We start from the raw sequence: 27,711 nt of genomic DNA on the forward strand, positions 1-27,711 counted from the left end.
TAAGCTTATGAACCCTACAACGGTTCTCAACATAGCACAGAATTGAACTCCTAAATGCATGTACTGAAAGGTCATTTTTCCCAGAATTTTTTAATGCTGTTAGCACTTACTTGGGAAGAAGCAAATGCTCTGAAACTCACTGCTAAGATGCCATCTGACCATTCATGTGAAACTGGATCAAATTGTCCATATAGCTGACCCATTGTTATGGATTTGGGATTTAAAACTGTGACCTGAACTTTGTTTTCATCCATCAGCCCCTAATGGTACAAAAGTAATAAAATCACATTAACATTAAACATATCATTTGGTATATCATGTTTTATTTTGAATTTTAAAGATTTATTAAATCTTCATAAAACCTTCATCAAGTTAGAAAAGGAAAAATATCATAAACATTACATTTCAAAGATGGTTTTCAAGTGTATAAAGACAATTCTCCCAACTTTATCACATGTAGCTGGAAGTATAATTTTAATACTGAACAGTGGCTTGATATATAAAAATGGATTTTTTTTTTTAAATTTAAATCTTAGTGAATAGGACATTAGGCAGTCAGTCAAGATACCCAAGATCTATTCTTACACATGCAGGGATGAAAACAGGTCAAGCTCTTTCTCTGTCTCATTTATTCCATGTTTAACAAAGGAATAAGTATGATTGCTCTGGTAAATTTCTGAGATTGACATCAAAACACCACTACAAAGAGGTTTTTTGTTTTATTCACTTCTTGTGTTTTGTTTTAACTTAAACCACGCAAAGATATCTGATTTTATTTTTTATTAACTGAACTGATTCTTTTCTTGCATACTTGTGATTAAACATGATGTAATATTGCACAAATCATAGATTAGGTGGGTAAAAACTACCATAGGACTGAATTTCAAGCAAAAGTGACTAATTGCAAACACTCATTTGGCCAACTTACTGGACAGTGTGTCACAGAATTAAAAGTTAACTATTGTTATATTGGACTGACAGACAGGAACAGAATTTCTCTTACATACCTAAAACAAAAGCTTCACAATTTGAAGTATACTAGAGGAAACAAATAAGCAAATAAACGATCATAAGAATACACTTCTGTTTGATGGCAATGCTAAATCTAGTCAGCCTAGTCTTACTGATATCTGCACAAAAATACATGTCCACCTAAGGAAATTAAGGAAATAAAAACATTTTGCTAACGTGTTGGGTTGCATGTTTCTAGTTAGTAAGCATGATGAAATTCAGTGTCCTGAAGATCGTGTTTGCTTCAAAGCTATACTTATTCTTACTGACAGTATCTGGAACTCTTAGAAAATCCTAATAAAGAAATTAGATTAGACCAGTGTATCTAAATAAACAAATGTTTTTTTAAAAAGTCCCACTTTAATTCTTTTTGAATAATAGAATACATCCTCTCATCCACAAGATCAACAGAATTCAACTGACTTAATCTCCCCTCTGATGTGCAGAGGTTATCACATTTCCACGAGCTGATGACTGGTAATTATTTTCTTCCCGATCCAAATAAAGTTATTTGCAAAAAGAGGGGAAAATGGGTATGGATACTGCCAGCCTCAAAAACAGTATATTTGTTGCTGGGCTGAAAGTGAATATTCTGTGAAGAGGAAGACATGAAATGAAAAGTTTGAATGTTCACCAGTCCAGGGACTGGATGTTTCAGTTCTTCCAAGCTTCTCAGGCATGGGTTTTGTCTTCCTCAGCAGTTCTGACAATCAATCTGCATAAAAGCTGAAGATTTCTATGTGATAAACTTTCAAAATCTAGACTGTTAAGTCCTTGAGGCTGGGAGCAACTGATTACTTTTAGAAGTATCATTTGATAACAAAACTTTTTTACAAGCTTCCATGAGAATACATGATACGGAATAAACAAGAGAATAAGCAACCTGTCAGAGATGTTCAGATTCCTAACTTCCTCTCAGAAACCACGAATCTTAACTTCTCATGTGATGGTGTCACAACTATGATACTTGATCCCACTTATATTATTTCTCCTTGAAAAAAGTAATTGGTTCTTTGAAACATAATAAGAACAATTAGCTGAAGAGGAAATCTTTCTCCTAGCTATACTTTTATAAAAATTCTTCTTACTTCCCATCGCTTTTGGAAGGCGTGCATTTCAGAGTTTTCTTGATTCATAAAAATGACCTTGGGGTTGGCTGCATGACCAAGCCTATCATGGATTTACAAATTCTGTGTATTTGTACCAAAGCCTATAGTAGGTTTTTGCATGATTGCAGCTATCCTTCACTGATATATATAGCAAGATTGCTGTGCACGGAATTAAAAAAAATGGATTTTCTTTACATTTTCACATTCACTTTGCACTGTTATCTGACAGCACAGTGTGGCATTTTCTAGGACATAATGCAGTGAAAAACTGAAATTATGAATATGCCTAGAAGCAGATAAAAGAACTAAATCATTTAGCAAAAAACATATACCGCTGCTAGACTCCACTGATGTATTTTCTAGAAGTATCCCTTCCTTACACTTCCCTATACTACATGCTAATAGCAGGTGGTGCTACGAAAATATGTCTTACTGAGAAGAGATACTTTTATATGAGTAAATGGAGATTATAGATAACTGCATCTTCTATGGCTCAAACATGACCATGACTGTAGGACCTGTGCCAACAACTGGAAAGTTTATATGAAAGGAAGAGAAAGAAAAAGGATGAATTTTATCAAAAGGATGATCAAACACTTGCTCTTCTCTGTTTCCATCCGAGCACGAGCACTCTGGTATAAATTGGGAATATGTAGTTTCTGGCTTTACATGGATGTATTATATTCTTATCAGAAGCCTTTCAAAACTTTGCTGATGAAGATCAATTTGTTTCGTGTAATTCTAAACAGAATAATCTCTTTCAAAATAGAGTTTAAAAGCTCTCATGAGTAAGTTGGAAAGCTGGTACAAAGCTTTCACAAGGGACAGTGTATCTTAATTTTAACTAGCTAACTAATTCCCTGTCCAATGTCATGAAAGAATTCAGATAAAATTCCATGTGTAGAAACATATGAAATATGTATATCTAAAATTGGGTCACCCAATCTTATATAAGTTTGAAAGTACAGCTTCTCAATCAATCAGTTTTCCCTTAAACTTCCCTAGAGATCCCTCGGGTAAATTCGATATTTAGTACAAATACTAAAATATTTTTATAAAATTTGTTTGAAAATAGATTTCACAAGAAATATTTATAAAATATGTTTAGCTACCTTCTCGCATATGTCCCCCAGAGCTCCTGCCAGAACTCGATATGCACAAGTTTTTCCACCAAAAGGCTCTCCAACTATCATAAAGCCATGACGCACAATCATCATCTCATATATCTGCAGGATCTTCATAGTAAATACATCAGTCATTTGCAAATTCATAGCAACGCAGTTTGCTCTGATGGCTTCCAACAGGTCATTGTAGTCTGGTTTTGGCAGCCTCACACCAGGAAACAAATCAGAGGTAATACCCTATTCAAACAATTAATTGAGAAGTACATTTATTTCCACAGTCATTTGGTTTGAAACTTGTGGAATTAATCCTTTGTCCTTTAAAATTAGGCAAAGTGATATTTATTTTGATTAAAATATAATTTGATTTAATTATGAACGTCTCATAACTTTGTCTAAGCCAAAACTTTGTAATTTATTATTGATGTTTATTTCATGAGCCTTTTTCATGTAATGTGTGTACACAGAAAAGGATTTAATTACCTGTTTAGCTTCTATCAAACTACTTCACAAAACTTTTATTTACAAAGCAGAAAAAGCTTTCTCAATAACCAAAAACTAGTTAACAGAAATATAAATTAAAATGCAAAGTTTCCGCATTTTTGCTTACAACACAACAAGAAAAATACAAAATAAGTTGAAGACAGAACAAATGACAAAGAAAAATCTCTGGATTGTCATTTCATTAAGACAGACCCAAAGTATGAATCCTGAAAGCAAACATTACTTAATGAGAATTCAAAATAAAACTTATTATTTAGAAATGACAGTAACAAGAATTTCTGGTGAACTTAAAATTGCATTAATTTGACATGTTTCCTTTTACCAGGCAACACTGGTTTCCATCTACCATGTGCCTTAGTTTTCATTTAGCATTGTTAGCTTCCACTGTTAAGATGTTAATGACCATAACACCTGACCTTAAAAAATGCGTATTATTAAACTGTATGAAAATATATATTTAACTTTCTGTGCTACCAGGGACATACTTTCTAATTGATCATGACAAAAAGAGGGCTTTTCTAGTAAAAACAATCATACTTCCAAAACAGAAATATCAAACTATGTTCAAGGTGAGCAACTTTTCTTTTCTGAAACACGTTTAATGTAAAATTTCATGTTCACCTCATGTACTTTTCTTCACGAATTCTGTTAAAGAATTAAACAATATACATACTTCTGCTTCAGTATGGTCTCCTATGCCTATTAGATTTTATAACTAGAATTATATATATTTTCTTTTCTTTTTTTTCATTATTTTCTTCTTACAAAATGGATGACAAAACTATGGGGAAATGGAGGGACACCATAACACAATAAACTAGTTAGTACCAATGTAAGTTTTACTGCCGGGTAAAAAATGTTTTCTTCTTTACAACAAAGCAGGATCAATGTTACAATTAAATACTGGGGCAATAGGCACAATGTAGAATAATACTCAACATTTGGAATTAAAGAAATATCTGGACTAAATTTTAAAAGTTTAAAATAAAGCAAAGTGGCATTTTTAGTAAAACAATACATAGAAAGAGCGTACAATTTACACGCTTTTACAGAAACACAGAGGAGTTACTGTATATCTTAAGTCAAGGGTATCTGGCTACACTGGAGACATGAACAATGAAGGCAAAATCTGCAAAATGAAAATGAATGAGGAAGAACATGACTGTTTATACATTTCTGCCAAGCATGACACATAAATGAGGGAAGAAATTAATATTTCTGACAGGAAAATGAACATCATGTTTAAAATTTAAAGATGAACTTAAATCTTATAATTCCATCTGTGTCATGGTTTTGTGATTTTCGGTTATTGGTATTCCACATCATAACATCATGTAGTGGATGTATCTAGTTCTCAGAAGAGAGGGCTACTACAGTCCCCACGGTACTTTTCTCCTCTGTTACCATTTCCAGCCAGAGGGAAAAGATAAAAGCTCGCAGTATAAAAACTTGCAGATCACGAGACCTCGTCCCTTTTTTTCCGCCGTCTCTTGTCTTGGCAGCACCTCGCTCTCCAGCCGTCTTATCGTCGGTAGTAGAATAAGGCCTACCTTGATTTTGGGACATTCTCTCTCTCTGTATTGGATTTATCAGCTTAAATTGTAATTATATTGTATTATAGTGTGTTGTTTTGCATTCCGATATCTTATTTAGTAAATTAGTTTGTTTCTCCTCAGATTGTTGCCACTGTTCTTTGCTCTCAGGGCCATCTCCTTACCCTTTTCCCCTTTTCCCTTTTCCCGGGGCGTTGGCCCGTGGATCCCCCATCCCCTTCGTCACGGAACTGGGCTGAATGCCCGTAAACCGTTGACAATCTGTATCTCATATTTCAAACAAAGCTACTTTATTCCAGAACTAACATAATTATGCTATTAATATTCCCAAATACTCTAGGCATAATATACTGTTGATCCTTAAAACTGCACCATCAGGAATAACTAATTATGGCAACATGCTTATTTGTCAATGCTTTTCCTTGTAACAGACATGTATTTTGTATCGACATAATCAGCTACTTAAACTCTTAGCTTCCTTCTACTGTTTACAAGTTGATAATGTGATGCTTCCTAGTTTCATCTTGTAAAATTGGTCCTATTTTTGAGATACGCCAACAAGCAAAATGTATTAGTATGAGCAATACTAATACAACAATATATATTTGTCACTCTATGAAAGTAAAAAATGTATAGTATTACTCATAAACATGCTTAATTTCTGTATACAAAATCATTAACAGTGCTATTTTTGTTATTAAAGAGAGAAATTTAGAGAAACAACTAGTGAAGATGCTTTCATTTTCCTAGACAAATTTTCTAAACTTATCTCCACTATTTTTAAACATGAAAATATGAAATCTCCCCTCATTTACGTGTCTCATTTTCAGGAAAAGGTCTGTAATGTGAGCACAGCTTTAACTGGAATCAGAGTATCAGCATCCAGAGACATATGTTCGGTTTCTAATTCATTACTTTGCCGTATAAATTTGGACAAGCCAATCACCCTTTCTGTACCTCTGATTTCTAGTTTTTATTTTTATTTTTATAAAATTCCCAAAGGAAAAAACTTCCCTATTACTTTCAGGGATGTCTTCTTACAAAAATTCTCATTATATTTAGCTAAAAATTACAAAAAGTAAGTATGAGATACCAAAAGTGTAATTGCAACTAACTTGACTGTAAAAATACACCCATTATTGTTCAAAAATCTTGCAATAATTCATGCTCTTGTGAGTGTATAACAGCACACAAATTCCCATGGCTGTAAATGAAGAAACAACATCTTTCCACTGATGTTTAAAAACTTTCCAGGCAGCTATATATACCAGCTCAGATCCTTTCTTCTTTTTCTAACAAGTCACAGAAACCACACAACTACGAAAGAAGATCCAATGACGTTGGGAGCTCATTTTTGTGTATGGTTCAGTCAGACATATATTCAAGACACCTATGCAGCAGTAAAAGATCTGAAGTCCAATCCAAAAGGCACATATTGTGAGACAGAATGACTGTGCTGATGCATCCTACAAACCAGGGCCGCTAGTTACAGATAATTTTCTCCACCTCACTTTGATACTGAGATCAGCTCAGAACAAGAAACAATGTGAGCAACTCCATCTATTTACTGTTTCATAAATGGCTTAACTGACAATCCAAATTTTGTATTATAAAAAGGAAATGATTTGTACTTCCCTATTTCCCAAGAATATTTATAAGATGCTATTTTTATATAGTCTATATTCAAGATTTCAGAGTATGCCATCACTTCAACCAGTAGACCCAGATGCTCAATGTATTTGTAATGAAAGAACAGTTAAGACTGTTTTAAAATAATTATGGGCTAGACTGAAGTCTTTGGGCTATTTCTCTGATAAATCTGTTGTATAATATTAGTATTTCTAACAAGTTTTTTTGAACATTACTGAAAATCTGTATTTTTTACCTCAAAAAGTGGTAAATCGTGAGACAAGAATTTAGGCAGGTTGACATCTGTAATGGATCTAAGTAGCAAAATTTCTTCATCTTCCAATGGATATTTCAGCTAAAAAAAATATTAAAGAGTGTTAGTTCTTTTTATAGATTCGGAAAGCCAATGTTAAACACCTGTTTTACAGAACAGTTCTTCTTGTGCATCTGTGTTATTATTCTTGGCAGGTGCAGGTCCACAAACAATAAGATATATTCTGAATGTATGTTTATATTTTGATATCAGGGCTTTTACAGTGGCTTTCTATAGTCAAGCCAATTGAATTTATTTTATGCCCACTTATGGGTATTATTATAAATTGTATTTTTTTCCTATACCATTGAATTCTTGCTTTATAATGTGCATTTATTTTCTTCATGAAAGGAACAATTTTCCCTTTTTTGAGGTAAACCTTTAACCTTCAAAATAGAAAGTCTAAAAGCCTGCACAGAGATATGTCCACCAAAAGGATATATGATTCTGTTTGCCATGATACAGAACTCATTTACTTTTTTGCTTTGGGGGGGGGGGGGCTGGGGAGGGAGGGCAAGACTGATAATTGGAAGATTAAATGTTAAAAAAATAAAATAGAAAAGAATTATATATTATTCTGCCTAAATTAAAAGAACTGAATTAATAAAAAGACATTTTTGATGTCATTCATTCACAATGCACATCAAAACAAAATACTGTATCCTAAACAGTTTTTCTTAGAGAGACGAGAGAGACCAGAGTCACATTTGGCAGACAAGCCAATGAGCTAGGGGAAGGTGTTAACCTACTATGGCAAAATCATCTAAGGGTGTAAACAAAATAATGCAAAGCAGTGGTCAACATGCCAAATACAATTCACAAAATTTGCATTGAACTAGAATTCTTGAAAGATAACTAGCACACTTAACATGCTTGCTATACAGAGCTAATTGGTGATCCACCCATGAACTTCTTGAATTCTCTCGGCTTGCTCCCTAAAACACACGCTTTTCATCTCAATGTGCATCACTGAGAGCGTAATTGCCATTATATACGATTGTGTCCCTTCTATTATGAAAGAGCAAGTTACTGGGTTACAAAGAAAATTTAAGAAATCATTTACCTTCAGGTTGCCTGCAGCAGTAAGTACTGACTTCACAGCTCTCATTCCATAATCATAATGGTGCTGAGATGACAACTGCTCAGAGCACAGACGGTACGTAGCTACAATTTTTACAGACAGAGGTCGTGCAGAAACAAAACCACAAGAATACAGAACTATCTCTGCAATCATGGCATAATCAGGAACCATCATAGCTACTGTTCTGAAGAGAGCCTATTAAATACGCAAATGAAAAAAATCACATTTGAAAAAATAACACATTCTTATATATAACTTTTTCTACAATTACATAAAATACTACATTTCCATTATTTCCTTCATAAAGCAGGAGCCAATTAAAGTTAACTACCATAATTGTGACTACACTGTAATATGTTTAATTAACAGTTTTCCATAACTACTCAGCAAAACGTTACCATTATGACAATTCATGGCTGTAGTTCTTCATTCAAGATTAAAAAAAAAAAATACAACACACAAAATGCCACAAGCTTTAGAAGGAAGATGGGAGTGCAATTCAAATACGATAAATAAGGTGCTGCATTCAGGCTCATCTAACTAGCATTGTTTAGCTGCAGCCAGTGCTTCAATTTTACCATATTTTAACCAAACAAGTATCAGAATATTTTCAAACAGACAACAATTTTGCTGCTTTTCACAGTTTATCAACAAGTTTTCCAAATTATACTTTTTCTTTTACAAAAGTAATGTTTTTCAACCTTCTATTCATAGTATGTGCTAATGAGTAAACTTCCAAGGAGTTCTGAGGAATATTCACAGAAGGTTGTACAGCATCAACTTATCAATATCAATACTCAGACTTCTTTTCTTGCTGTGGACATATGCCAACTGTATTTAAGGGGTAAGAAAGGATGTAGCAGTCTTGTAACAATCACTCAATAATGAACTTACAGAAGACAGAAATCTCGAACATTAAAAACACTACAAACAATACATCAGGTCTTATCTTGATTCTTTGTCAGAAGTAAAAAGAAATTAGTCAAAGATCAATTTTTTATTCAGTATGAAGATATTACTTACTATAACACTATAAAGTGTTCCTTTTATTTTCTCAACTTTTAGGTGTGCAGTCAAAAAACATTAAGCTTTTTTAAAATCAGTTGTTTTTCTTTAATCTTGACAGACTGATAGACCTTAAAACACTCGACAATTTCCCGATGTATTTAAATTTAGATTATTCCTATTTTTAGACCTGATTTTCTTTAATAATTTCTTTTTCAGAGATTATTTTTACATTAGTGTAATATAAAAAAAAAAAAACAGTTTAGAAGACCTGAAGTTAACTGATATTAAATATTCTTAATTTTTGTATTTGACAAAAAGCTATGTCTTTTTTCACTTTCTGTGTTATTTATTAAAAACAATAAACTGCCAAATGTTACAATACCTTAAGATTGTCAGGAAGCTCTGAACGCCCAGCATAACCAGGATTCATGGTAATGAAGACAGCACATGTAGGGTTAAGTTTCAATTCTGTTCCTTCAAATACTAATATATCAGATCCTGAATTAATGCCTGTAAAGAAATAAGAATTACTGTCGTTGTTAGATTTTTTTTTTTTTTTTGCATCTTTGTCATATGTAAAAGAGAGTTACGATTAAAATAACAGCTTACCTCTTTGGATAGTAAAAATCTGCTGAGCAACCACAGAGAGCACTTCCAAATCAATTCTGTTGAATTCATCAAAACAAGCCCATGCTCCACAAGATAACAAACCCTAGAAGAGACAGACATAAGATTAATTGATTGTTGCCTATCTATTTCGAACATACCAGTGCTGATCAAAATAATTCAGTAATGAGAAAAAGATTTAATGTGCAAAGACAGAGCTTATATTCATGAAGCAGGGCACTAAGGTCTAATCAAACTCAGGCCAAGTAGCAGAAATCTCTGAAAAGAACAGAAGTTTAAAAAGTAAGTTTGCTTGGGGGGGAGTAAACAAACTCGTACAGTGTGAACTGAAATCCTATTTCTTCTGTCATATGCAAAGTGCTATCAAATGCATACATTTTGCATGTTTTACCTTTACAGTCAGTATTTTGGAACTGGACAAGGGGGAAGATTTCATCTCAAAACAGGCCTCCAAAAAACCTACTCATTCTTTTCTTTCATGTCTAAGCCTGTCAGGGTTCACAATGACAACAGGCATCATAAGGAATTCTGCAGGGCTAAAATCAACCATTTTGTTTACAGTACGAATGAAAATTACTGTCTTTTTTTTTTTTTTTTTTTTTTTTTTTTTTTACAACATATTATGGCATGACATGTTACCCAAAGTATAACTAAAGAGCAATTCTCTTTTCCTACAGTTCTTGTTAATTTATAGTTCGTTTTTGATCTGTGCTCCCTAAATGCTAACGTAATGGCTCTGCTGCACATGTAGTGTTTAGACAGAATCTTGTGATTTGTTAATGGTTGTTCTAGAATTCCTGTTGAAGACACAGAATTCTGTTTTAATCATTTTACAGAAAAAAAATAGTTTTGCTTATTTGTTTGAATTTTTTGTCATGTTGAATTTCGAAGCCATGCCATGTGGTTCTGATGCCACTTAACACAAATGAAAAGAAGAACACCAGAGAGAAAAGCATAATTGCTCTATTTTTGTACCATTCCAGTCAAGAACAGGACATTGTTTGGAAAGGTCCAGATGCCATGCAGAATATATTTTCATAAGACAGAGCTGTCTACTCAGGCTAATACCAAAATAAATACGTTTTATTTGTATAATATAATAGTTCTTATTAGTTTATATTTAGAGTTTAAATTAAATCCCAAGTCCCCTAAATTTGCAATCAGCTGTTAAAAATATTCTCATTTAACTGGCATCTCTGTTGTCCATATAGAACAAATAAAATTATTATGGTATGTTTCATTTTTAAAGCACAGAAAAAAACATTTTGATAGTTCAGGTGGATTCTTAGCTGAAGACAGACCTATATGCACAATACTAGCATTATATAGTGACCTGGAAGTGGAAGAAGTTACATTTCAATTACCAATGTAAATAAAAGATTTTAATGTAATTGAAAATATGACCCTCAAGACTTTTCCAAACCTTAAAGAATTTTCCTAATGCAATGTAATCCAATCCATCAGAACAGTTGAAAACCACACACTGCTTAGCTACAGCCTTTGCCAAATCTTTTGTCGTTTCTGTTTTTCCAGTTCCAGCGGGACCTTCAGGGGCACCTCCAAGATGTAGGTGTAGTGCACCAAAAAGGGTTCTGAAAATAAAGTAATAGAAAAAGAAAAAAAAAATTGTACTAATTTTATGCTATTTGTCTAGCTGTTCCAACTTTTACCAGAAACTCTTAAAAATTTGTTTCATGTCTGTATTTTCCTCAGATTGTACAGTTTGCTTGCTTATGGTAGCTGTAGTCTACAAATACATAGTGATGTTTTAAGTTTACTAGAAGTTAAAAATAGAACATAGCTTACTATCCATTTTCAAACTTTAATTCCTCTTGTAATTTATCACTACCCATAGTATCACAAAAGATTAAATTTATTAGAAATTAGAATATTCATACAAAACTAATTCTCATCAATTAAAGCAATTCTAATTATGCCTACTAGAACATCATAAATATAATCCTGAAGTCACCCATTTTAGGACTAAAACATCTCAACTAAACAGATTCTTGCTAGCACAGCACATTTACTAACAAGTGCTTTTACCTGTAACATCTGTCTGTAAGTGGAGTAATAACCAGCCTAGGCGTATTGCCAAGATATTCATATCCATATCTGAGTCCAGCATTGATCATTCTTGTTTGAAGATGCCCTTCCTATGAAAAAAGGCATTGATTTTATAGATGAAATGATTAAAAAAAACCAAAACACGATTCCTCAAATTTGTAAATGAGCACAACACTTTTAAAACAATTGTTACATTGCTCTGAGACAACTTGTGATTCAATTAAACAAAAATATCACCATTTAATAGGTACTACAGTATAAACACAAAAAAATTTTTCCATTAACTTTTATATAAAAAAAAGAAATCCTACTAACCATATTGCTGAATAAAACTATCTTGTTTAGCTACATAGAAAGATAAAGGTCTTCCTAAAACAGAAACAGAAGTAATTGTATCACAGAATCTCAGGAAGGTTGAGGTTGGAAGGGACCTTCAGTCTATCATTCTAATCCAACCTCCCTTCTCAGGCAGGGTCCCCTACAGCACACTAAGCAGACTTGTATCCCGACAGCTTTTAAATATCTCCAGAGTAGGAGACTCAACAACTTCTCTGGGCAGCCTGTTCCAGAGCTCAGTCATCCTCACAATAATGAACTTTTTCCTCGTGTTCAGTCAGAACTTCCTGTGTTTCAGTGTCTGCCCACTGCCTCTCATCCTATCACTGAGCACACCACTGAGGACAGTCTGGCCCCATCCTCTCGACATCCTCCTTTCAGATACTTATATACATGGATCAGATCCCCCCAAGCCTTCTCCAAGCTGAACAGGCCCAATCAGCCTTTCCTCATATCACAGATGCTCCAGTCCCATCAACGTTTTAGCAGCCCTTCACCACATTTGCTCCAGGAGCTCCAATGACCAGTAGTTGAATTTATAGTGAAACTAATGGCAATAAAATAGATTTTAATTTTAGGTGTAATGTCTTCTGTAATACAGGAAATCTTGTCCTGACAAATGCAAATATATTGTATACTACCACCATACAATATAAACATTACTTTTCCAAGAAAAGTAACACACAAAATAATACTGATAATACATCAGATTAAAATCTTCAGTTGTTATCCCTAAAATATTTTGTACTCTTCAGAAATAACAATAATGGTGTTAATAATAAAAATAGTGTTTGAGTGAACAACAGCAATCTCTCCTGCAGATTCAGCCAGTGTTCTGAGATTCAGCAGTGATGAAAAAGTGATTTTCATTAAAAACAGTTTTTACTTGGCTACTAGCCATTTTAGTTAGCAATCCACAGAATTGCCAGTTAAAGGTATGTTCTTATCAGCAGAAATTACCACATTAGAGTGACTATCCTCTGTGTCAGAAAGCAAACAAAAATTGAAAAGCTGTGAACAGAAATTACCTTCTAATAGGATTAAGAGGTCTCACTTACCTCCCAGTAATATCTAAGCTGACTTAGCCATTCGAAGTCATTCTCATCTTTGATTTTCTTGCTTACTAGAGATGCAAGAACATCTCTAGCATGAACATCAAGCACAACAAGTGCTCCAAGCGTCACTCGATTCTGCTTAGACAGCTTTCCTCGCACCAAGGTGACAATGTCCTCAATTTGCCTATTATTCTGATCCAGAAAATCCTCTAGTGCCTGGAAGAATTTTTACAAGTTAGGCAACTGCAGGTCTAGTCTAGGGCATGAGGATTTTTTTCCTTATATTACTCTTATTTCTCTATATCAAAATGTTCCTTCTCATTATTATAATAGTAAACTATGATTCACAGATATAGTTCATCAGGGCATTTATCTGTTTTTGTATCTTGTTTTTTTATCTGTATCTTGATCCGATTTTTTTAACGTTACAGAACAATACATGAGACATCAGTTACACGTATCAGGAAACACAACAGCATACTTCTTTTCTTTCTGGAATACAGGAATTACGCCTTAGTTTTTTATAAATTTCACATTAAGAAAATGAAAATGACATAAATTTTAAAGACTGGTTTATATGTATACAATTCATTTCTGTGCTTAAGGAACATTACAATACTAGAAAAACACATTTATGTTCTACAGTAGTTAGGAACCGTCTGGTTACAATCTACGTTCAGTTAGTTTAATCATTTTCATGCTCATAGGTTGCAGTAAATAGAAAGGGTCCAATTAAGGAAAGCACTTGTATCAAAATTGAGAAGTGATAAGTGCCTCACTAAACTGAAATAAAAAAGAAAGACATTGGAAGCTGGAAATTGTTAGAGTTCACTACATAGAAATCCATATCTTCTGCACTCAAATGCATGCTCTTTTAGAAAGCTGCATTTACTGAAGGTCCGCAGTAAGCTTGAATGCTCTGAAACTTTACAGAAAATGTAGAGACTACTGCTATTTGTCTGGAAAAAAACTTATCTACATCTGTTTTAGATTTTTTAGATTTTTCTCCACAGTAGAATATTGTTCCTCTTCACATACACTGGCAGCGGTAACCACCAATGGATTCTTCTTATTTTGACATCTCTCATCCTAGCTAATTATTTCCCAAACATTAAGCTTGATTAAATCACCCGCTTAGAATTATTTATTTTTAATTTATGTATATAAAGGAGCAAACAAAGTTCAAAATCACTTCAATTTCATGAGTTGCATCAAAAGTTCCAATCAGGACAGCATCTGAAATACGTCACTCAAGTCAGGGATAATAACCCCTTTGCTCACCACCAAGCTTTCCAAGCTTTCAGCAAGCAAACTTTTAAAAACCTGAGATATTAGTATGTTCTCAACTTCCATTTCAGTATCACTCCTTACTACTATGCTTCTGACTATATATTTCACTGAAAATGAACATGGTCCACAAAACATTACTCTTAAAATTTATGACACTCTTTTGTTTCTTAGTTCACTATTTAATAAAAACCTTGTACCTTTATACAGTTATCTGTTGGAAACACTTAACTAAAAAATATTTGAAAGAAGCCTGTGTGTGTATGCACGTGTATGTGAATAAATTTTAAATCTTAATGAGTGACTTTAAATAAGATTGGTATCCTGTCCCCGAAAAGACTAAAGAGCTTCTGTTAAAAAAAGTTTTTTGTCACTGTGTGCACAGAATGCCTTTGATGTCATCAAAAAAAATATGCTGTAGGTAGGATGCTGTTTATTTTGCCCAGGATAAAGCTGCAACTTCATGCAGAACGTAATATTTCTGGCCTCTCATGTGGTCACTGACTACCTGTCATGTTTCTTATGCTTTAGTAGAAAATAGGAATGGTATAGATAAAGAATCTTGAATGTTCTGAGACTGAGAGTTCTACTTGTCAAAGATTTGTGACAGACTGCTAGGAGATGCAAAACTTCCCAGTCCTTCACTAAGTACAAGTCTCTTTCCCCAGCAAAATGAAGATTCTTGGGCTGGGGCCAGATGGGCAGAACTACCACTACAAAAGAATTTGAGTAAAGCCTATAGAAGTGACAGGTTTCCCTGAATATCCAGGTATAGAGAAGGCTTAATATATAAAGCAAAAGAGCCTTGTCCAGGCTCAGAATTGTGCAACAAACATTCCCAAAACCAAGTGAATTTAATCATTGTTTAACTTCCTCTTTTTATTCACTAAAAACCTCATTAAGATGATGCTGGCTTTCATTATCTTAGAATCTAAAATCTGTAAGTTTAGAATTTGTTTCTCCTTCCTGAAAGATTTTCACCAAGAGAGGATAAATGGTGCAGTATGAGGAAGCCTTCTTTCTTTCCCCAGAGAACTGAAGATCTCCTTTACTACTACAGAAACAAAAATGTTTTAAATCTTTTTCAAATCTTCCAGTCTGTTGCAATACTTATTCCTTGTATTAGAAATACTGTCCTCTTCTTCCTTTAGTTCCGTCCACTCAGAAGCTTGAAAGACCCGCTATTATCAGAAGCTATTGCTTCCACTTGTGAATAAGCAACAAATTTTATATGGCCTTGAAATACTCCTCCATATATAAAGTTTAAAGTTTGTGTTTGTGGTATAGTTCAGCTATATATGAACAGTGAAAACACCAGAACACAAATATTGCAGAAGTTTCTCCAGTTGATACCATCTCACTGCAAAAATTGGTAAGAGAAAGTATAATGAAATGTCAAAAAGATGCAATTTTATGTAAATCCTGATGCCCCTTTCTGTCCTAACATCAGACAATGAAAATCTAGTTGCCTCATCTGGTAATGCATATCCAGTAACAATTCTGGAACATTTCCCAATGTAACAGGTAAGAGCATTAATCCTTACTGATAAAACAGAAGAAAGTTTTTGCAAAACACATATCCTGAATTAATTCAATCTTAATTCAATGCCTTAGGTACCTTTCTTCCCACAACCAAGCTAACAGATAATATGTTCTGTACTAGTCTTGTATTCATTATTTGACAAGAGTGAGGATGGTACTTATCTTCTGTTAGTCCTAGCCCATCTTTATAAAAAGCAGTAAACATTTAGGAAGCTAAGCTGAAGTTCTGAGCCAGAGACAAACTGAATCTATGCTAGTTAGCAGCACCTGAAAACACCAATGACCTGTTTTCAGAGAAACATGTAATATACATGTTAAGCTACACAGAATGTACTCCTATATTGTGCTGAAGCATGCCTACGTTCAATAGGAAATATTAACTTTGAAGTCTTCAAGAATCACAGCTCAAGTGCACCTTTAAAGCAGATATTAAAAAGATTAATTATTACACTGAGCAGCTATTCATTCAAAAAGATTATCATCAAAGGCTGGATTTACCACTGCATTACATCCACTTGACAAAATTTACATATACAGTGAATATTCATACCTTTTGGCCATTTCTAATAGACATCTCTACCTGCATCGTCCAGAAAGTTTGGGATACACAAAGGACTGTTTGTCCAGGCCACTCTCGTACCCAGTCAACACGTGGAGTTTTGGGATAAGCTTCAATTGCATCCTCAATGACCTAGATAGGAAAGAAGGACGTTGTAGCTACATATGAAAATAAGTAATGGTTAGCTTCAGAATTAATTTAAGATAGGTTGCAATAGCAAGAATCAAAAATAAATCAGCCTCAACTTTATGACACTGACATCTTGCAAGAAAAACCTCTCCAAGACTAAAAAAAATGAAAACATAATGACAGAACCAACTGATCAGAAAAAAAATTCTGAGAACTAATTTCACAACACATTCTAATATGATTCAGGCCACTGGAAACATAAAATTTCCTACCTCCATCTATAATGGAACTAGAAAACAAGCACAAGTACAGTTTAGTTAGAACTAACAACTCAAACTGCAAGTTCTTCTTAAAATTCAGTTATTCTGCTAAAAATTCAGAGCTTTTAACTTTGCAGTTCATATTATTTAAACTTATATCTAACTTCAAGTACATTTTCTAATAACAGAATGATTAATCCGGTTATTACACAATGGATAATCACAATGAAATCAAAACTTGGAAAAATCTTTCTGTCCATACTGTTTTGTATTTTTTTCTTCCTCCCATTAACAAAACCTGAGTTAGAACACAGCAAAAGCTTCAGTAAATTTAGATGTCTCCTCAGAAAGTCAGTGTACTTGCAAGTCTCTTTACTTTTAACAATCTACACATAGAATAGCATGAATAACCCATTATGGAAAAAATGTATCTGTACTGACATCACAACTATGTAAATATTATGTGTTTCAGATCATTATAGAAGTTTTACAGTAGAGAGTGAATATAGACAAAGGGTGTTTAACCATTTCTTATTTATACAGTTCACTTTTCCCATGTCTGATATGCAGCAAGTAGGTGAATTTATTCACTTTTATTTCCTGATATGCTATTAGTGTACTTAAACCATCATACTGTTCAACAGCGTTATGAGAAGAGTGTACATTTGATTACCTCACTTGACATTGAAGAGGAACAAAGAAAATGACAGAGATAACAAAATACATGACACGATGATGTGATGCTGTGAATACTAGAATAATATAACCTGAAAAGAAGAGTTAGGAATCTTGATTAAGGTAGTCAGAATTAAGAGGAATGTTAAAAGGAATATTAAAAAATAAGGGTATACTTTCAGTTGAATCTTGTCCTTTAATACCACAAACGGTGGAGAATAACCTCTGACAAAAGAATCCTTGGGACAAGTGCTTTTCATTTTAAAGAAATCTAGAGCATTATAAATCCAGAAAACTGACACCAGATTATTATTATTATTATTTTAAATTTTAAAAAGGTATAACCTGAATAAAATAAATTCATTGTTTTAATGTTCATGCTGTGCAAAAAATAAAAAGTGATTCCAGTATATGTGAATATTAACTGAAGAAATCAAGGCTAAATGATATTAGCCTAAAGAATTATTAAATAACTTCATTAGGAAATGAGGACCAGAAATATCAAATGCCAATATGCCTAAATACATTATAACTAATACTTCCAAGTATCAATCACAGATAAAGGACAAACCAAATTGCAGTTGAGGTGACATGTAATCAAGGTGGTTTTCTGTCTCCAGAAAACACTATGCTTAAATACTTTAATTCAACAGACTACTTGATATTTGCTTAACTTCAAGCAAGAGTTTCCATGGACTTTATTTCTTAAGATTCCCAAGACTCCAGCACCAAGACAAAATACCACAGAATCATTTAAGTTGAAGAGGACCTTTAAGATCAAGTCCAATCATCTACCTAACTACCAAGTCCAACACTAAACCACATCCCTATGCACCATAGACACATTTCTTAAATGCCTCCAGGGATGCAGACTACATCACTGCCCTAGGCAGCCTGCTCCAATGCATTGCCACTCTTTCAATGAAGAAATTCTTCCTAATATCCAATCCAAACCTCCTCTGCCACAACTTGAGGCTGTTTCCTTGCATTCAGTGAGCCATCTTCTCATGTCCTAAATATAGCTGTTTTTGCATTGGATCCAACACACAGCACAACTAACACAACTAAGTACTTTTAGTCTTTAAACAGCTACACATCAATCACCTTACTATTTTTGTCATGCTTCAGCGAATAAAAATTAAAAGCATTAAGGTTTGTTACCTTGTGGACAGAATTCAGCATAGCTGCCTCCAGTTCAGCAAGCCATCTTTCAACTTGACCTCTAGCTTCAGAGGTTGAAATTGTCCGTGTGAGTTTCACAGTCTCCCCTTCACTACTTTTAATGTGTGTAATATCTAGCAAATCAGTAAACTCCACTCTTGCAATTCCTTCAAAACACTTTTTCAGGTGAGGTTGTACTCTAGGAGGCAAAACTAGTATTAAACAGCTTCTGACATTATTTCCCTTCCAATCTTAGAAAAGTAGATCTAACTTTTCAAAAAAAATGTTTTTGAAGAAATTACTTAAAAGATCATTTTAAGTTTAATAATAAAATCATTATCCTCAACAATAATTCTTTTCTATTACACCTACAAGATGCCTACTGCACAATTTTTGGAGGATCGATCAAAGATGTAAAATATTCCTTACGTTTTCTGTAATATATAAGCTAAAAAAGACAAATAGGAATCCTTTCTTTAACAGCTGTTCCACCTAGAGTACATGAAGTTTCATTATTTATGCCTTCCCACAGAACTATACTAAACATTAACAAATTTAAGTAAAACAACCCTATTCATTGCGTTGTATGAGTATTTCTTTGCAGTGAGATGTCTGTTTATTATTTTAATTCTTATCCTTGCGTGGCCTTGCACTGGACACTATCAGGTCTGCACACTGGAAATAAAACTGCAGTGTACGAATCCTACCTGACGTTCAATTTTCCACTGGGACAAAAAAAACAGTATGTTATTTTCACCATTAATTATTACTTGGACTCTTGATTTTTCTGAAAAACTGTACAAAAAGGTTACTAGTTTAGAAAACAAAGATGAATTTGATTACTTGCATTAAAAATCACCCTGCATTTGCCTAATACAAAATCTAACCAAGTACATTCGTAATGCCATAGCTGTCAGTGGGGAAAAAGAAAGTTACAGGCTCAGAGAAACAATATGACAAGCCTGTCTGCATGCACGAGTCACAAATGCATCTATTAAATACTACTGTACCGGGCAGGATCTTTGGTCTCTGAAAGAATCTCAAGGAGTTCATCATTAGATAAAAAAAAGAATCTGGGGAAAAACAGGCGCTTCTTCTCTAGGTATTCATTAAGTCCCTTGAGAATTATCTCCAGAAATTCATTGCACTTCCTCAGTTTTTCTAACATCTTGTCTATTGTTACTACTGTCAGCACATGTTTGTCCTGAAAAAGAAATTAAACCAAATAAAAACATTAATGTCTACTCACACAGCACAGTTTATAATCTTCAGGTTCTGGCTTCACTGGAAAAATAGTTAGGCAGTTGGTATTAAACTGCATTGTTCAAACATTAACTATTTCTGAAAATAATTTTCAAAACAGAATCAATTCATTAGAGTGACTCCTGTCATTTTGTTGGAGCAACAGTAATCTATCCCAGCCTATATAAAAGGATTATATAATTAAGTAAAATGAACAAGGAAAAGATTTTGATGGGTTTTTAAGTGTACTTTTATGGCAACAGTAGTTACACACACTTTAACTGGTAATCTATCAAATTACAATGCAAAAAAAATCTCTTTTACATATAAAATACTTAAATATATACACAAGATCCTGAGTTGAGACGGCAAAATTCCAAGTAGTCAGCGCTGCCGCTGTCTATAAGATTTCAGTACTAACATTAACTAGTCATATGCTCTGAAAAAGACATTCTCTGATCCTATTTACTAGCTAAATACATATTGAAAGATTTTTGCTAATATGAAAAGTTATAGATTCCTTAGAAGTATCACAAATTATGTTTTTATTTCTTTTTACAATAGCACCTGAATAACACATATTAAGATACACTACTTGATAAACAGTTTCTTATATTTTGACATAATGTTAGCAACATCTCTTAGCTACTGCTTTTCAAATTAACACCTTAAGTGAAAAGAACATAAATGCTTAAAAAAAAACTACTGCATGAGTTGAAAGTTGTTTCAATTAATACAAATACAAAAAAAAAAAAAAAGGGTTTTGCAAAAGACCTGAAGATCATCAAGCTAAAAAGCCTGAAAGAAATACCACTGTCTCAACATCAAACTCTAGCATTTAATATGCCTTGTGACCAGTTTATAGGCTGACATTAAATTTTTTAAGCCACTCACCAAGTATGGGATTTTTGTAGCAAAATGAGAGACACATTTCAAAGTAGGAAATGCAGATTTGCAGATTTATGACAGTGGAAGTCAAACCAAACAAATGCTTCTACTCAGTTCCTGTGTGGGCTTGGGTTCATGTATGACTGAATTTATTCTAGTACTGTTCTGTTCAGGCCCAAACTGATACATTACCTGACTTGCTAACCATGAATTGATTCAAACTTGCTCTTGTTGCAATACATAAAATTCTACAAAATCCTGAGAAGGGAAGGGGAAGTGATTAGCCCTGGAACACAATTCAATAGCTTTTCCTTTACCACCTGTGTTTCCCTGGAATTTGATTGAGGACACAGAAGAGAAGGAAACAGAGCTAACTAGAAATCTTAGTCACCACTTAGGCTCCCCTCTGCATTGTCCAGTGAGTCTGTACCTGTAAGAGCACTGTATACTACACAAAACCAGGATTAAAGGGGGAAAATGTAAGAACATAAGTAACTAAACAATGAGAAACAGCTAAGAAATTAGTAGGGAGTATTTCAGGCTAACCAGTCTATCAAGGACATGTAAGAATTCCTGGCAGTAGAATATTGCAGCAATGGGAGTAGAAACTATTTCCAGTAGGGAAAGTTTTGTCAGAGTCCATTACAAATTACAGAATGTTTCATTCAAAAAACTCCTGATAGGGTTTGCAGAATTACACAGTATCACAGGGGAGAACCGTTGGTCATGCTGCAGGGACAGATGATGAGAGGCAAGAAACAAATTCCTCATAGGGCAACAATGCAGATTTGATCGAGCAACCCGACTGCAGCTCGGCTTCAGTTTGGCACATTCAATAACAAATTCCAAACTCAGCTTCAGTTCAAAAACTCATAACATTTTGAAATGATTTGCAGTTTGCATTTAGCTCTGGTTCAATTCCCTGCTCATGATACAAACATGCTTCTAATCTACCAAAAACAAATAAAGAAACAACAACAACAAAAACATAACTGTACGCTTATCTAATTAATTTTCATATGTTGTGCCTCTCTAACATCATAATCAGTGCTCTTTTGTACATGAAATACATTTACCTTCTGTAACTTCCCTCTTGCATCATACCAAAACAGAACAAAGTTAATTAAGTACTTATATTTTTCATCTATACATAGATAATTAATCTGTCAGCATGAAAATGCAGTTAATCATCTGTTTTATAAAAGACTTTGTAATGCATAACTAGTGCAACAGAGAAAGGTATTGTTCCCTTTCTCAGCATGTTTATAAGTGCAGCTTGTTGAGAAAATCAAAGCCAGCACCATAAACAATTCTTCCTACATGGTTATTCCTTCATATGAGAAAAAGGTAAGTGAGGAAAAAAACCCAAACATTTTATTTCTCAACACAGAATTCCTATTTACAGTTCTGCTAAGGCATGGAGGGAAAAAGGGAATGCCCTTACTCCATATCTTTCAAAACTTCAGTGTTCATTTTTTATTGACTTGAGGAAAAAAAACTGTGTCACAAAAACTATAAATCAAGGGTATGAAAACAGTTCTAATACCCTGCTAAAAGGACATTACTAACTTTAGTTTTAACACATTACACATTGCAGCCTTGGATTTTTCTTTTCTTTATTCCTCAAAAGAAATAGAAATGCTTCTGTATTCTAGTTTTTGGGGACTCGTTTTTATTTTTTTAATTTAAGACAAGTGGAAAATAAATCCTTTAATCCTCATTAATGCGCTTTGCTTAAATTCAATATTTTAAATTAATTAATAATATATGATTATTCAAGTTACTGTGGAAAAGCTAAGGAAATAAAAAAAGTATTTTGATTCCACAAGAATTTTATAATACAGTGGCATATAAATGGAAAAAAGCAGACTCAAGTTTGCATTATTATTTAAGAAAGACCATTCATACTGACTGAGAAACAACATTCCTCTAAGCTATAAAATAGAAAAAGTGTGTTAGTGGAAATAGAGTGCCATCTTCTGGAACATAAGGCCTACTTGTTTAGAGAAAATAAGCTTCAGTTCATTAAACTACTCTTCTGGCATTTATACTTTCCTGCACAAACAAAAAAATGATTCTGTTTTCAGCCAGAGATAAGATACATCACATTCAAAAATAATTCACAATTGATTAGCACTGAATATTTAAATTAGAAGATTTTCTTAAAAAAGATAATTTAGCAGACACAACATTTAGAAATATATTACTCAACACAATTCTGAAATTCTTGCCTTTTTATTATCACTATTTTTACCCGATTCTTCCCTAGAATTAATACTACTGATCTCACATTACCTTGATAAGTTTCTGATCTTTCTTCTAAATGAGAAAGAGGAAGAGAGAAAGAGCATGAGGGGCAAGGCTGAGGAAGGAGAGTGCACGTGCAGAAGGAGAGAAAATGCAAGGGAGAAAAAGGAAGGGAGAGAGAGAAGGACAGAAAGTATACAATTTCATTGATTCAGCATTAGACATCATGCCAATTGCAGTACAGCATCAGGATCACCTTACAGGACTTCTTCACCTTAGTTAAGAGAAAATTAATGTAAAATTTAACTTCAGCCGGGAACTACTTGAAGTGCAATCAAAGAACAAAACAAAAAATAAAACAACCACCACCCAACCGAAAACACAACAGACCCAACCTCTTCTCCGTAGTGACAACTGGACAACAAGGAGCAACAGGTACAGACATTTGCTTGGGATGTTCATCTTAGACATTACAAAACACAGCATAAAAGTCTCAGGAGGTAATCTCCAAAGAATCCCTGTCCTAGGAGGTTTCCAAAACTTGGCAAAACAAAGCTGTGGCTCGCTTGATCTAGCGCTGGCAAATGTTCCACTCTGAGCCAGAAGTTAGACTAGTTGAACTCCAGTGATCCCTTCCAAGCAATACTTCTATAATTTTATATGAAACAATTCTAAAAAATCATTTAAAAAAGAATCTAAGAAATGGAGCAAAGAAGAAACAGAAAACAGATTACTGTGCTATCAGAAGCAATTTTCTAGTACATACTACAGATTCAATCCATATTCTTAAGACATTGACACTTACCTGAAAAACTGATCTCATTAAGTCTTTCCATGTTTTAAACACAGTATTGAATTGTCTGCTTTCCTCAGGCATCTGAGCCATGATGTCAGGAGAACTGAAAATTGGCTCCAAATAAAGCCAAGTAGCTTGAACCTTCAGCCATTCATCCAGGATCTCCTGTAATAACAACAGCTTTCCTTCCCATTCCCTGTGGAACAGTATTAGTTCAAATGCATGAATTGATGCTTCCAGAACATTTCTCTCACACTGTTAAGACCTTTCTGGCAACTTGCATATTCAGCAGGCATACGTTTTAAGACTGCAATGGAATATCTTATTCATCTACCTGGTTTCCCGCATAACAAAGTCCACACTTGTTTCTGGAACAGGATCATCTGTGTGTGTTTAAACTATTTTTTTTTTTTTTTTTTGCAAGATTGATTGTAGGATTTCATAGACTAAATCTAACAAGAAGACTAACAGTAGCAGTGAATGAACAGAGCATGCACTTCAGCACTTAGTCTACATGGACAAGTTCAATTTAATTAATAGAAACTGTGTATTTAATCAGGTTATTGGCATACACAGAAGCCCAGATTATTACGTCTAATTGTGTGCTAGGTGCAAAAGAAAGCCATGAAAGTAACATAAACTTTAAAATTAAGCCACAAATGTGTAGCTATTGTCCTAGGAAGGCATCCGGCCTTAAGTAAAAGAATTCAAGCAATAAGTAGTCCAAGGCCAATAAGTAGCCAATTTAAGGCACTTAAAGCATCACTTATTATTTCTGAATTCAAATTCCTAATGTGTATGTTGAACATATTTGTTGATAAAGACTTCATTGATATTATTGCCCAAAGTACTTACATAATTTTATAATTCAATAGTTAGTCCACCTTCAGTCATTTAATCTATCATTTTTCTGAGTCTCCTCAGTTTTTTTGCATCATTTAAAATCATTAACAGCAAAATTTGATAGTTTTCACTATCTCAGCAATATCACAGACATAATATTATCAATTCTCTAATGTCATTAGTATTTCTAATATGTTGAGACAGACAATTTGAAAGAATTCTTTACAAAACCAGTGCATCATTTTGCAATTCTCAGATCACTGTGCAGTGCAGATGGAAGCATTATAAAATGTGCACGCTGTTGAAATATGCATTGTATAAAACAACACAATAATTTTCTCAACAGGACAATCATACATGGCCTGCACAGAATTCAGTAAAATGATACACGTGAAAATATACCTCTTAATTCACTCATTTACCTACTACAGATTCTAACCAACAGCTATTCTTGCATGTACTTTCTCCATTCTGGAACTCCCTCTTTCATCTTTTATGGATTGGCGTTTGTATATCATACATATCCTTTTACCAAAGGCAGAGAAAAATGCAGCTTTCCAAGAGGAAGTTAGACAGTCAATTTTGTTATACCAAAAGTATGCAAAATTGAAACCAAGGAATTTGGAAAACTCTCTCACAGGAATCCAGAATTCTGCATGCTTTGTTAGGCTATTGAGAAAGCAACTATTGTGTAATCACCTAGATCTCCAAGATGGAAGTTGTTTTTATACCTTGTACTATTACAAATGCCATCAGTTACAAAAAGAAACTTAAAAAAATTAAACATCACAAAAAAGAACACCAAAACTCAGATGAAACTACCATAGTGTGTTTACTCTTTTCCTAAACATAATTATAGTTAAATAGGTAAAGACAACCATTTTACATTAGTAAGGAACTATGCACTATATACTTTATACTGTAGTGCAGTAGTAATAAGAAAATTAGTACTTATTGGAATGTATGTGTATATATGTATAAGTATACATACATATTCATTATGTGCTGAAATCAGAAACTGCTTTTTTGCATGCTAATGGGAGTTTGGAGGTACTTTATACAGCTAGATAATTATAGCCAAACTTTACATGAAAGATATTATTCTTCCACAATATGGCTATGCTTGAGAAATTCATGAAGCAGGTAAAGGATTTATTGAAGAAAGAGACAAAATCACATTTAAAAAAAGGGCTTAGAGATAAAAGTACAGAATTTTTAACACATAAAGGTAAGTTTTGGACTTTAAGTTTCTGCATTAGAATAAAAAAAAATCTTCCATTCCTTCCCTAGAATTTGTCTTGTTTACATTTTTCTGCATCTCCCTTTAAAAAAAGCTAACATTTTTAATTAACATTTTTAATGATTCAGCAGCTTTAAAATTTATGTAGAAAAGTTAATCAAGATTTTCTTAGTTCACAGTCTTTCCTTCTATAACTCAAATACATAGTATTTGGTTAAACAAAAGTAATGTTACAATGTATCTGCCTACCTTCGGTACCACAGCAAGTCAAAATTTTTTGCAGCCTCTCCAATGTATTAGCACTTTTAATTAAAAGTAAAAATCATGCTTAAATGTAAATAATGCTTTCTTTGGCATGGACAAAAGCCTTAGCCCTTTAAGATAAGATTAATTCACTGCTTAGGGAGGATAAAAACAATTGAAGGCCCTATATTCTTGATTAACCAGAATATATCATTTCTTTTTGGTAACATCACTTAGTGACTTTCTATTGGAAAACAAAACAAAACAAACCCTTACCTTATTCTCTTTTCATAATGCTTAATGAACTGAGAGCCTCTCATAGTCTGCGTTTTGACAATGTGATCATCCAGTAACAACTGAATATCATCTACAGATGACAAAATATGGGTTCCTGTTTCTCTGTAGGCAAGAAGAGTGAACTCAATTTGATCCCATTCAGAAACCATTTTTGTTAAAGCTTTCTCAAGAGAATATTCTTTGCTAGCTGTTTCACTGATAGTTTCAAATTTTTCTAGGAATGGTTCAAGGTGCAAATTAATGTAAGACAAAAGATTCGAGTCTTCAGAAGGAGATAAAGGGAAACCGGCAATTTCTGACATTTCTTCCCAGTGCCTTTCTTGCAAGCCAGGATTGCAAATCACCTGAATTAGAGGAATGTGGCCTTTGAATTCCTCTACTTTTGATTTAACCTGTCGTGTTATTGCTAAAGCACATGGACAATTTTGGAAAGTTTTTTCTAGCTTATACAATCCATGCCAGTAATTTCCTACGTCTCCCTCTACTTTGTCTGGATCCACTTCCTTAAATGACCCCTCCGTCCAGTTTTCGTGTTTTCTGTTGAATTCAACAGTCATTTCATAGAGACGTAGATAAGGAGCAAGAAGATTCCGGATTGTTCTATGCTGAGGGTACTGAGATACCGGCCATCCAAAGGACTCTTCTTCTGCATTAAATTGATCAATCTGTTGAGAGGCAATTGAGGTATGAAATATAAACCAAGCTATACGTGCTTTACCACTGGTATTAGAGAGGTTTTCTAATGTCTTTGACAAGCTTCAAACTAATTTCTGAGTTACTAAACCAGTCAATTATATAACTGCTGCCACTGACTGCAGTTAAAGCAATCCTTAACACTGATAACTCAACATTTATACTTGTCAATAGAGGAGTACAGCCAGAAGTTTA

The 27,711-nt window shown here is 33.7% G+C and overlaps 1 protein-coding gene across 7 annotated transcripts in view; it reads right to left on the minus strand.

The window, feature by feature from the left end:
• DNAH7 (dynein axonemal heavy chain 7) overlaps positions 1 to 27,711 on the minus strand; it is a 104,281-nt gene that overhangs the window by 54,916 nt on the left and 21,654 nt on the right. For 6 of the 7 annotated variants that reach the window (XM_021400115.1, XM_021400114.1, XM_021400112.1 and 3 more), the window contains exons 17-30: positions 26,803 to 27,488; positions 24,210 to 24,396; positions 20,038 to 20,231; positions 19,028 to 19,226; positions 16,794 to 16,934; positions 13,418 to 13,630; positions 12,003 to 12,112; positions 11,380 to 11,548; positions 9,939 to 10,041; positions 9,712 to 9,839; positions 8,304 to 8,516; positions 7,184 to 7,282; positions 3,233 to 3,481; positions 111 to 260 (exon numbers count right to left, since the gene is read on the minus strand). In XM_021400115.1, coding sequence (XP_021255790.1) covers positions 111 to 260; positions 3,233 to 3,481; positions 7,184 to 7,282; positions 8,304 to 8,516; positions 9,712 to 9,839; positions 9,939 to 10,041; positions 11,380 to 11,548; positions 12,003 to 12,112; positions 13,418 to 13,630; positions 16,794 to 16,934; positions 19,028 to 19,226; positions 20,038 to 20,231; positions 24,210 to 24,396; positions 26,803 to 27,488 — 2,841 coding nt within the window. The remainder of the gene's footprint in view (positions 1 to 110; positions 261 to 3,232; positions 3,482 to 7,183; positions 7,283 to 8,303; positions 8,517 to 9,711; positions 9,840 to 9,938; positions 10,042 to 11,379; positions 11,549 to 12,002; positions 12,113 to 13,417; positions 13,631 to 16,793; positions 16,935 to 19,027; positions 19,227 to 20,037; positions 20,232 to 24,209; positions 24,397 to 26,802; positions 27,489 to 27,711) is intronic. The other variant, XM_021400116.1, reaches the window with a different exon arrangement.

The sequence above is a fragment of the Numida meleagris genome, chromosome 5 (genome assembly GCF_002078875.1).
Source record: "Numida meleagris isolate 19003 breed g44 Domestic line chromosome 5, NumMel1.0, whole genome shotgun sequence".
NCBI lineage: Eukaryota > Metazoa > Chordata > Aves > Galliformes > Numididae > Numida > Numida meleagris.